The sequence below is a fragment of the Nomascus leucogenys genome, chromosome 6 (assembly GCF_006542625.1).
Source record: "Nomascus leucogenys isolate Asia chromosome 6, Asia_NLE_v1, whole genome shotgun sequence".
Lineage (NCBI taxonomy): Eukaryota > Metazoa > Chordata > Mammalia > Primates > Hylobatidae > Nomascus > Nomascus leucogenys.
Genome location: NC_044386.1, coordinates 118,305,022 through 118,317,973, shown reverse-complemented (window position 1 = coordinate 118,317,973; position 12,952 = coordinate 118,305,022). Strand labels below are relative to the sequence as shown.

At 35.4% G+C, this 12,952-nt stretch overlaps 1 protein-coding gene across 8 annotated transcripts in view; it reads right to left on the bottom strand.

Moving 5' to 3' along the window:
* Positions 1-12,952, bottom strand: part of MEF2A (myocyte enhancer factor 2A) — a 121,018-nt gene that overhangs the window by 74,038 nt on the left and 34,028 nt on the right. For all 8 annotated transcript variants that reach the window (XM_030815078.1, XM_030815081.1, XM_030815079.1 and 5 more), the window contains exon 2: positions 11,335-11,530. In XM_030815078.1, coding sequence (XP_030670938.1) covers positions 11,335-11,388 — 54 coding nt within the window. In that variant the 5' untranslated portion in view covers positions 11,389-11,530. The remainder of the gene's footprint in view (positions 1-11,334; positions 11,531-12,952) is intronic.

Below are 12,952 nucleotides of genomic sequence, written 5' to 3'. Positions count from 1 at the left end.
TAGAAATTTTTTTCACGGGCATGACTTTAATATCCTCTTTCATTACAGATATAATATGTACATGTAAAAGCAAAACAACAACAAAATTCATTTCACATGTACAATTCAAAGACGTTTCTGTATGTTTTCAGTCTATTTCCTATGTAGCATGATAAGATTAAACAGTAGTATAGTAGTTGAATGGTTTTCACTAAATTTAAGGAGAGTATCTGTTTTCTCCCTATAGTAACACCAAATGCATTTAACATCTACACATCTTAGCATTTAATCACCTTAATCACTCTTAATTTTATGTAGATCTAATCTCTTTAATAGTCTCAAACCTTATGTTTTCTCTGTATTTCTCAAGTGCACAAAGCACAATACTCCACGTATTATATGACCGCTCGAATATTCTGTTAGCTAGTAAATTGAATGAAAATAGAGTTGAGAAGGTTCTTTAAATATTCATTTAACAAGAAAATTTAACTAGCCAGTACAATCTAGTCTGTTCATGATACATATTTACATGTAAATTGTGCCATATACCCAAATCACCTTTTATGAATTATCTTTGAATACTGGTCTATATTTGATACTTTAAAATTCTCGGCAGGGCGCGGTGGCTCACGCCTGTAATCCCAGCACTTTGAGAGGCTGAGGCGGACGAATCATGAGGTCAGGAGATGGAGACCATCCTGGCTAACACTACGAAACCCCGTCTCTACTAAAAACACAAAAAATTAGAAGGGTGTGGTGGTGGGCGCCTGTAGTCCCAGCTACTTGGGAGGCTGAGGCAGGAGAATGGCGTGAACCCAGGAGGCAGAGCTTGCAGTGAGCCGAGATCACACCATTGCACTCCAGCCTGGGCAACAGAGCGAGACTCCATCTCAAAAAAAAAAAAAAAAAAAAAAAAAAAAAAAAAAAAATTCTCAATGTAAAGCACAAATTACAAGTAGAAAAACCTCCACATCTGTTGATGTACTTGTTTTTACAAATAGATTTGGGAACAAACAAAAACAAAATAGAATACAATGGAGGAAAGCAATAAGGAAAGGAATGAAAAATACTATCACTTATGACAAGAGTATATGCCTAGAAGATTAGATTGTAACAAAATATAACAAGCCATAAAGCAAGAAAACAAACTGTTAAGAGTACATTTTGCCTTGATTTTAGTGTTTTCAGTTCAAAGTAAGTTTTTGGTTGTCATACAGAGATTTTCCTTCTACATACTAGCTTTCTAAGACATCTAAAAGTGAAAAATCAGTAAAAGCCAACTAATTAGTACAGTGTTAATTAGTAATTTTACAGTATAGCCACGTTTTAGTTCATAAATTTGATATGAAAGAGGTAACGTAATCTAAAATTAGGCTACAGAATACTAACTACATAATTAAAACTCAAGATTCAACTTTATTATTCTAAGACAGTATTTTTAAACTGATGATTTTAATTACATTAAAATGATGTAAATTCTTTATATTAACTTCAAAAGAAATCACAAAAGTTAGTTTTCAATTCAAAAGAGAATAAAGTCATGTTTACTCCTCTCTACTCCTCTAAAAACATGGACACATACATACATATACATACATACATAATAAAAAAGAGACTGGGTTTTCTTCAAGGAAAGTAAGAATCCCTAACTACAAATTTTCATCTGCCAGATTTGGTGAAATTTAGATGAAAATGAAAGTGGATTCAGAGAATTCACACTGAGTTCTTCACAAAAGTGGCAGTGTCCTCTGACAGGATCCTCTGATTAGTGCTACAAGATTCACAAGTATCAGAAGCCCATGAAATAAGTGAAGAATCTTGTTCTAAATGTAGAATGCCAGGGAAGGTGAAACCAAAACAAATAAAGAAAATAATTTTATAGGAAAGCTATTTCTGTTAACTCATACTTAATATAATTGCCAAAACTGTCAAAGATAACAGATCTAAAATGTGAGCTGGTATGGCTCAGAAATGAATGAGAAGAGAAAAAAAATCAAATCATAACAGAGATTTTTAGCACAATAATAAAAATCAAAGAATCAAAACAGAAAACTAAAATGAATAGAAAAACGTTGTTTGTATTGTTGACAGATAATGAAGATACCAAAAAAGCCCAGAGCATTCAGCAAAGGAAAAATATTTATTAAAAAATAAAATACAGAAATGCATACAATCTCTTTAAAAAGTGATAAGGAATAATGAAATTCATGGCACATTCAGATTAAGTTACTGAATGTCAAGGTCAAAGAAAGAATACCATGTACACCAAGGAAGGAAGTGAGTCACTTTTAAGAAGGGAAAAAACTCAGTCTGGTGTTAGAATTCTGGCAACATTCAAAGTCAGAAGACCAAATCTCTACGATGTTCTGGGGAAAAGAAATAGGGCCTATACCTAGAACGTCAGACCTAGCCAAGTTAGACTTCAAGTATAAAGACAATAAACATTTTCAAACATAAAAAAACTCAGGAAGTACAACACCTACAAGCCGTTGTTAGGGGCAAAAAAACTAACAAGCATTACTCGCTGGAAACAAAAACAAAAACGTCATCTGAGTAGAATATAAGTTGAAAAAAGTCCAATGCTGCACGCTCAGCTTCTACAACAAAGCTACTGTGTGGCAGTGAGTCGGTGCTACAAAAAATTTGTTGAATAAATCTGTAAAGGAATAATGAAGAAAAAGTGAGAAACCCCAGCGGGTATGCTGGAAAATGAATGGGGTCAGGGATGTGGAGGCTTGGAGCCTGGAGAAGAAATCGGCCAGTGGGATTATGAGGAGACAAATTTTTAAGACAGAGTCTCGCTCTGTCGCCCAGGCTGGAGTGCAAGTGGCACGATCTCAGCTTACTGCAAGCTCCGCCTCCCGGGTTCATGCCGTTCTCCGGCCTCAGCCTCCTGAGTAGCTGGGATTACAGGCATCCGCCACCACGCCTGGCTAATTTTTTGTATTTTTTTAGTAGAGACGGGGTTTCACCTTGTTAGCCAGGATGGTCTCGATCTCCTGACCTTGTGATCCGCCCGCCTCAGCCTCCCAAAGTGCTGGGATTACAAGTGTGAGCCAACAGGCCCGGCCAAGAAGACAAATTTTTAAAACAGCAGTTTGGGTTCAGCTTCTGCTTCTCACCTCCGCTGCTTGGAACACTCAATGCCCGCTATATCACAAGAGAATTGGCAGGCATGCTGATGCAGACAGACGCCCTCTACAATAAAACCTGGGCAGTACAAAAGCTGTGCTGGAAACAGGAGTTGAAGACATCAGGTAGAAACTGACTAACCTCTGGCAGTGTGACTTCTCAACCATTCTTACTCAGAACCTCCAAGTTTGGTGGATTACCAGGTAGAGAAAGTATCTTCTTCCAATGTTCTTTTCCCTGGGGGGCTCTGTGTGGAGCTGCAGTCAGAGTTCTTTGCGGATACTATGACTTTTTGATGGCTGGGGCCCTCTAACAAATTTATATGATCAACTAGGATCATGTAAACTAGTACAAATATATACAAGATCACAGGGAATAAAAATCAACTAGACTGGTGAGTTAAGAGATGTATCAAACTAGATAAAAAACCAATATTCAGCCTTTTATACTATCTATAAAAGACATACCTAAAACATAAGGAAACAGTAAGGTTGAAAGTTAACACAGAGTTTCAGACCTACAAGAAAACCCTGGCTCGGCGTCGTGGCTCACACTGTAATCCCAGCACTTTGGGAGGGCCAGGCGGGAGGATCACTTGAGCTCAGGAGTTCGAGACCAGTCTGGGCAACATGATGAGACCTCACCTCTGCAAAAAGTACAAAAATTAGCCAGGCATGGTGCGCCCACCTGTAGTCCCAGTTACTCTGGAGGCTGAAGCAGGAGGATTGCTTGAGCACAGGAGGTCAAGGCTGCAGTGAGCCATGATCATGCCAATGCACTCCGGCCTGGGTGACAGAGCAAGACCCTGTCTCAAAAAAAAAAGAAAAGAAAGAAGAGGGGATAAGAGAAAGGGAGTGAAGGAGGGAGAGGGGGAGGAAGGAAGGAAAAGAAAAAAGAAAAGGAAAGGAAGAAATGTGTAGTTATATCAAGGTGAGGTAAGGTAGACTTAAGACAAATATGCCTTACTAAGGATAAAGATGGTCAATATGTATTGCAAAATTTGCCAAGAAGGTACATCACCTCTAAATATGTGCAAGCCTAATGAAATAGTCCCCAAATGTATAAAACAGTATTATTAAATCAATAAAATATACAGAGAAATTGACAAATCCACCACTGTGGTAAGTACAATTATTGATAGGTCTCAGTGAACGAAAAACAAAAAGTCACAAAAAATACAGAAGGTTACAACACAACAATGAGAGTTATCTGAAAGATATATGGAGACACATGCATCCAACAATCAAATAATACATATTTACCCAACTCCATTCGGAACATTTAAAAAACCAGTCTTGATTTAGGAAATAAAGCAAGTCTTAACACACTTAAAAAGGCTCACAATCTACTGAAATAAGGGCAATATACACCACTATGATAAGCCCTGTCATAAAAGTGTTTACAAAATGTTTTGGTAAAGACTGAAAGATACTATCTGAAACAGAGACAATACATATAGAATTAATATCCAGAATATGTAAAGAACTTCTAAGAGAAGAAAATCAAAACCAACAACCCAGCACAAAATAAGCAGACCACAAAAACTGGTTGCATTTCACTTTCCTAAGACCAGAAAAAAGAATAAAATAAAATTTAAAAAGGGACAAAGACAGAAAAAATAGAGAGAAAAGAAAGGCAGACAAGACAGAAAGAAGGAAAGGCAAAGTATATGGGCAAATAGGAATTCTCATACAAACTTACTGCAGTGTAGCTAGTACAATCACTTTGGAAAGCAACTTGAAAACATGGTAAAGCTGATGATGGACATACTCAGCCTAGCAATTCCTTCTGAAAGTATTTATTACAGAGCAACTTTTACCCATGTATAATGAGACAGGTCAACAGATGCATACTGCAACACCATTTATAACAGTAAAAAATTAGAAACAACATAATTGTTCTTTGATAGAAGTACTGATGAATTAAGAATATTTATTCCTACAACTAGCTGTACTGAATAAGAGCAGATGGATCTCAAAACACTACACTGAGTGAAAAAGCAAGTGCAAATGAAAACGTCATTATGTAAAACTTTAAACCCATGTTGAAACAATATTAAGTAATACCTGTTTAAAAAAATAAAGAAAACACAATGCAAATTCATGATTAGTGGTTATGAGAAGGAAAGTAGGAAGAGACCAGGAAAAATTATAAAGAGGACAGTAAATCTCTAATTTTTTTCACTTTACGAATAAAAATAAAAATACATATAACAAATGTGTCAGCACTGACATATGTTACTTCTGGATAATGAATATAGCAATCCTTGAAGTATCGTTCTCTGTATTCTACCTTTGGAACCTTTGGAAAAAACTTTTATTTTTAAACTGCTCTTTCTTTTTTTTTAAGTATATGAGGATGTCTGCTTTCAGGTTAGAGGGAGTAGTTGTCGGAACTCCAACGAACCCACTGAAATCAACTAGTGAAACAGGATGAAATACAACAAATACCTTTTTAAAGACATCAGAAAGCTGCTGAAGCAGGAAGACTGGAGATGCTAAGATTCTATAATATCTTTCACATACAAGGTCTGAAGGCTCATTAAAAAACCACCAGACATGTCAAAAGACTGCATCATATAATTGAGAACAAAGAGAAAAAGAGATCAGACATGGACCTACAGGTAATCCAGATATAGCTATTAGCAGATATGAACTTAAAGATAACTATGGCTAATATTTAAAAAAAAAAGTTTAAAAATGGAGAAAATGCATGAAAAGATGGGCCATTTCACATAAAAATGAAAAATCAAAAAGAAATTCTAGAATTGAAACTATATTATCAGAAATTAAGAACATACTAGGCTGTTTTATCAGTTAATTTTAAAAAGCAGGAGAAAGGCTTACTAGAAACTAGATTGCTAGAAAATAACTAGAAAACATTCAAACTGAAGTACAGACAAAAAAAGAGTAAAAAATACAGGAGGACAAAATACATAAGAAACGTATGGGACACAAAACAGTTATATGTAACTAGAATCCCAGAGAAGGAAAAAAACGGGACACAAGCAATATCTGAAGACACATGCCCCTTGTGGGTCCATCACAGTAAAAATGTATATTAACAAAGGAAAAGCAAAAGGCTTTAAAGCAACAAAAGAAAAAAAAGACACATTATCTTTAAAAAAAATTTTTTTTAAGATCAAAAGCTGGCCTCTTAACAGAAATGAATGGAAGCTGGAAGACAACTGCTTCAAAGTACTAAGAGAATAAAACTGCCAATCTAGAACTCTACAACCAATAAAAACAGTTTTCAAAATGATGATACAACTAAAAAACAATTAAAAATTATGCAAAGGATTTGAATAGACATTTTTCCAAGGGAGATATACAAATGTCCAATAAACACATGAAAAGATGTTCGGCATCATTAGCCATCAGAGAAATGCAAACTAAAACTACAAGATACCAGTTTATACCCATCAGGATGGCTACAATAAAAAAGACAGGGCCGGAGGCAGTGGCTCACGCCTGTGATCCCAACACTTTGGGAGGCCGAGGTGGGCAGATCACGAGGTCAGGAGATCGAGACCATCCTGGCTGACACAGTGAAACCCCGTCTCTAATAAAAATACAAAAAAATTAGCTGGGCGTGGTGGCAGGCACCTGTAATCCCAGCTACTCAGGAGGCTGAGGCAGAAGAATGGCATGAACCCGGGAGGCGGAGCTTGCAGTGAGCCGACATCGTGCCACTGCACTCCAGCCTGGGTGACACAGCGAGACTCCGTCTTACACAGAAAAAAAAAAAAAAGACAATAACAAGTGTTGGCTAGGACGTGGAAAACCTAGAATGCTGACACATGGCTGGCAGAATGCAAAATGGTGCAGCCACTTTGGCAGTCTGGCATTTCCCAAAATATTAAACTTAAGAGTTACCATGTCATCTAGCAATTCTTAAGTATACTTTTATATACTTAGCAGCAAATATGCAGAAAATAAAATTTGAGAAGAAATGTAATAATGCTTTAGAAAATCAAATATCTACTAATAAATGTAACAAAAAATGTAGAAGACTTATTTTGAAAACTATCAGCCATTATGGAGAGAATTAATGAAAACCAAACGAAATATAAACATGTTCATAGATTACAAGACTTGACACTGTAAAGATTTCAATTCTCCCTAAATAGATCCCTACACCCAGTGGAAAAAAAATATCTAAATTCCAGTAGGTTTTTTGTTTTCTTAAGTGAACACTGACACTTGGTTTCATTTGGATATTCTGAAAAAGGGCAAGAATAGTCAGCTGGTTCTGGAAAAAAAAAAATGGTGCAGAACTACACTACCAGGTATCATAGTAATTAAAACAGTATAGAATTAAGCAAGGATATACAAATAATCAAATGGAACAAAACAGAGAATTTAGAAACAGTTTCACACACATATGGTTACTCGACTCATGATAAAGGCAACCCTGTCATATAATGAGGAAAGGATGGTTTTTGCAATAAATTGTACTGGGACAACTAAATATCCATCTGGAAAATAACAAATCCTGACCCCTACACCTCAAACCAAACACAAAAATAAACACCAAATGGATAACAGGTCTAAAACATGAAGGGTTAAAAAAAAAAAAAAAAAAAGAGTTCTTATAGAAGAAGGCATAGAAGAATATCTTTATGGCCTTATGGTAAGTAAAGATTTCTTAAACGTGACACAAAAGGCACTACTCATAAAGGAAAGGGAAAAAAAGGTAAATGGGAAACCGTTAAAATATTATTGATTTTTTAAAACATTAAGAAAGTGTAGGCCTGGTGTGGTGGCTCATGCCTGTAATCCTAGTGCTTTGGGAAGCCAAGGCAGGAGGATCACTTAAGGCCAGGAGTTCCTGACCAGTCTGGGCGAGACACCATCTCTACAAAAAAATAAAAGAATGGGTCGGCCCTAGTGGTACATGCCTGTAGTCCAACCTACTCAAGAGGTGAAAATGAGAGGATCACTTGAGCCCAAAAGTTTGAGTTACAGTGACCTATGATCGCACCACTGCACTCCAGCCTGGGCGTCAGAGCAAGACCCTGTCTCTAAAATAAAATTTTTAAAAAAGAAAGTGAAAAGGCAAGCCATAGTTTTAGAGCTAATATTTATAATGCATCTCATGGACAAAACACTCATCTGATTATATGGAATGCATATTAACAAGAAAAAAGCAGGCAGCCCATTAGAAGAAAACAAAATGAAGTGAACATACTAGTCACAAAAGAAGATATATATCTAAATGGCCAATAAAAATATGAAAAAGTGAGCACCTTCATTAGACATCATGGAAACTTAAGATTAAATTACTATTGTTCACCTACCAGAATGACTAAAATGAAAAGGACAATACCCAGTATTGCTCAAGACCACAGCAGCTAGAACTCTCACACTCTGCTTACTCTGCCAGCAGAGTGTAAACTAGTAGAACTACTTTAGAAAACTTCTGTCAACTACTAACCAAATGTATATATACCCTTATGACTCAGCAACTGCACTCCTATTTACCCAAGTGTTCATGTACACTATCGAGAATATTCAAAATTACAGTCTTCATAATAGTACCAAAGTAGAAAACAATCCAAATGTCCATTTACAATAGAAAAAAGTAAATACATAAATTGTATTCTATTGACACAATAGATTAAACATCAATGACAATGGACAAGATATATTTACATATATCTACATGCAACAATACCACTGATAAATTTCACAAATGTAATATTGTGCAAAAGAACACACACTGTTCTATAAGCTCAACAAGAGGTGTAATTAATCTATAGTGTTAGAAGTCAGGACAATGACTCTCCTCGGGGCAGGGGAAACAACTGGGAGACAGGATAAAGGGTGCCTCTCGCGTGGTGCTCTGGGATATGCTGGCTACATGGTCTTCTTCTTTGTGCAAAAATTCACTGAACCACACTCAGGATTTCTGAATTTTTCTTAATCTTATACTGTAATACGGTTTACTTTTTTAAAAGTGTTTTAGATAAGAAAGAACAAACATAAGGTTTCACCAGAGGCTTCTAAGTGGAAGTAAAGTGAAGCAGCTCTTTAAGTGTATGATACTGTCACCCCTCCACCACCCACAAGATTATCTGTGTACTGTTTCAATAATGAAGTGTGATTTTTATCTTGCTAGTTCACACCTGTAATTCAAAACTCTTATTTGCTACTACCTCCTCCAAGAAATAGTCCCTAAACCACTCCATCAGAAGTTAGCAGTTTCTTCTATAAACTCTCCCAGTATCTGATATTATTTCTATTTGCCACATATTTAGATCTCCTATGTAGGCTATATATTTTTAGTGAGTTTCCAGGACCTAACACAGTCTCTTGGGATATAGTACATATCTGAATCTGGACAAATAAATGACATCTCTTTTCTTCTGCAAAGATATAATTTTTCTCCCTTTCATGAAGAAACATGAAACTTTTAAATCAGAATCAAATTCTAAAATCAATAAAGATACTCTTTTAGTTTGTGACAAATTGTTTCTGTGTCTAATTTAACCTGAAAAATAAACTGTCCAATTATTTCTTTTATGTCTTTTCTCCAATCTTTGCCAAAATTATCGGAGACAGAAATTCAGATAGTCCTTGCCCCATCTGGCAGCTAGGCAAGAAGCTGACACAGCAGCTAACTCCAACGTAAGAACAGTCTCATTCTAGTTGCTTAGTGGCAGTATCTATCTTTTTAACAAGGTCATTTCCTCAACTCAAAAAGTTCCATTACACAGTCACCTACACAATCCTAGCTGCTCTTCCTCTCTAAAAATGTGAATCCCTTCCACAGGTAGGTCCAGTTTAGTTATGTCCAATTTAAACACGACTATCTACGGAATAATAAGGGCTCGAAAATTTTATGTGTCCTCCAGTTCTCCGCTTGTTACGTTATTCCCCAATAAACCCTATTTTATATTTATACTGCATATATCCATGAAGCAGGTCCCTATGCCTCCTCTACACTTCATAATCCTCAGACTGTGAAGGAAAGATAATTTGCAGCCTTGCTTGGAATCATTCCTTTGGAATAATAGCATGGATAGTTTACCAATCTTCCCTATCGTACCAACCTTCATAATGAATCATACTGTGTGGGCCTTATGTCTTTGTTGAACAATCTTCATGAGTTGAAACCAGGGCCTCCTCTTTAATTCAGTCTATGGGAAACCCTCATCACTCCCACCAACTTCCTTACAGGCTGCTCAGTTGAGTTTTATCTCCAATTATATCTATATTCCAGTGAATTACTACTCAGATTTGCAGAACACATCTTCAGTTTTGTTCTGTTCTGGTAAACTTTCTGAAACCACTTGCTGTTGAAACTTCTCCTGATATGCAACTTTCCCAGAGACAGCATCTCTCCAGTAGTTCCTTTATAATATGCTATGAAATTATTTTTCCCTCTTTCTTCTGAACTAAGGAGTTGGTAAACTTTTTCTAAAAGTGTCAGAGAGTAAAGATTTTATGCTTATGGACCATATAGTTTCTGGGGCAACTACTCAATTCTGTTGTTATAATGCAAAAGCAGCTATAGACAATATGTAAATGAATGAGCATAACAGTGCTCTAATAAAACTTTATTTACAATAACAGATGGCCAGCCCATGGACCATAGTTTGTTAAGCCAACATTAGACACTTAAAACTTCTGGCCTCTTCATATACCAGCATCATTATAATTACCTTGAATCTGTAAGGATTTACCCACACTGGAACCGTAAAATAACTTCAATATATTTTATCAATTAAAACTGAGGTACATACATAAATTTATAAATATTTGCAATAAGTATAAAAAATTCTCATTATATATTGGTTAACCGGAAAATTTAACTGACTAGAACACATTCACTGATAACTACAGTTAACTTAGCTAATTATAAAAATAGACGTGATAACTTAAAAATAATCAATATAAAAAAGACTAACAGTCAAATATATAATCAAATATACAGAAGACTAAATATCTTATGAAAGACCTATACAATGGATGGTAATGGTGGGGATTGTGGTGATTTTACTTTTGAGTATCTATGTTTTCTGTGACTATAATAAGGAAGTCTCTTTAAAGCAGATGATGAAAAGACACAATTTTATGATTGTTAGAATTTTTCATTTAGTCTGTAACTAAAAATATTTAGACTTAAAATTAAGTTTAAGAAAAACCCAACCATTCTGTCCTATGTTCTTTTTTTAAAAGAATATTTATATCAATTAAATAGATTAAAATTTTCATTTACCTGTCGGTTCCTTTCATCCATTATGCGTGTGATTTGTATTTTCTTCCGCCCCATTTTCAGTCACCTTTCCTTATTTCCTTATATTCCAAATATTTAATTCAAAAGTTAATTTTCTTCAATACCCTAATGCATCGTACACAGCTTCTATTATTTCAGCTTCTAGTCCAACGGCTACAGCTGAAATTTTCTACAACATCTAAAAGAAAACACAAATTAGAAGATTTAAAATTTGTAAGTTTACAAATCATATAAGTGTTATACAAATTTCAAATTTGCTTTTACACTGTACACAGCATTATTAGTTGAAATTTCTGGTTATACAAAATTAGTAAATAAGTTGAAATCTTGTTAACTTTACCCCTAAAATACCTCTTGAATCTCTTTGTGTCTCTAGTTCTGGTTAAACTAATGCAACAATAATGTTTGAGGTTTTCTCAATGTATATAATAATAGCAACAAGAGCCAAGCCTTATTGAGATTCTTCTATGTAGTAGACATTTTCCTAAGTACGGGCACGTCTTAACTCATTCAATCCTTACAGCAATTTATAATTATTGCCTCCATTTCATACATAGAGACACTGAGACACAGAAAAATTAAGCAATACGCCCAAGGTCACGTAGTGAGGGGCAGAGCTTGGGGTTATAAACTCAGGGAATCTGGTTCCAGCACTTCTGTTCTTAACACAGAATATCCTTAAAAACTTCTGATGACCTCCATACCAAACAATGAACTAATCTGGATAGCCCCGATCTGTCTTTTCAAATTCTTCTTGCAAACTGCCCTAGCCTCCAGCCAAACTACTATTTGTCAACTCACAAAGCCACTATATACTTTTGTAAAAACATGCATTTAAATGAAACATTCCTTTGGCCATTTAATGAACACCTCTCTTATCAGTCAAGATTCAGTCTGCACTTCCAGATAAAGTGAAAATCAATTTCCCTTGGTAAAATAAACCACAGCACCTTCGTGTGTGTGTGTGTGTGTGTGTGTGTGTGTGTGTGTATAAATTCTAAGTCTGCTTTCCTTCAAGACTTAAAAAATCTTTCAAGCGTTTTTTATTCCATTTATTCTGTGTAGTAGGATGACTGGAAATGATATAGTTTGTCATGTTCTGAATGATGGCTGTGTCATTTTAAAAACCCAGTGCTTTCAGACTTACATAATAAAACATGAGGAGATGGGGGAATTAATGCTACAATACAACAGTCATAATAATACATTCCCATGGGAGTTTTATGCAAGTATTTTTAATGCTGTACATGTGTATCGATAAAACTTCAATTGTACTGTGCAAATCCAGTGTGTGATTAAATCTGGCTTTTGCTCAAAAGCTATGAGCCTTTCATTTCTTATCATTTCCAGCACTAACATGAGCACAGCATTTCTTATTTATCTTCCCTCACTATTTTATTTCTTCATTCATACAAACAGTAGTTCATCATCTATTAACTGATAACCTATTAATCGTTCACCTACTTCTAATAAATGTACTTCCAAACACTGAACTATGCACAGAGGATAACATGGTCAGAAAAAAAAAAAAAAGGATATGATTCCTAATCTAGCAGAGTTCAGAGTCTAGTAGAAGAAAAAGACATTAATCAAACCATAA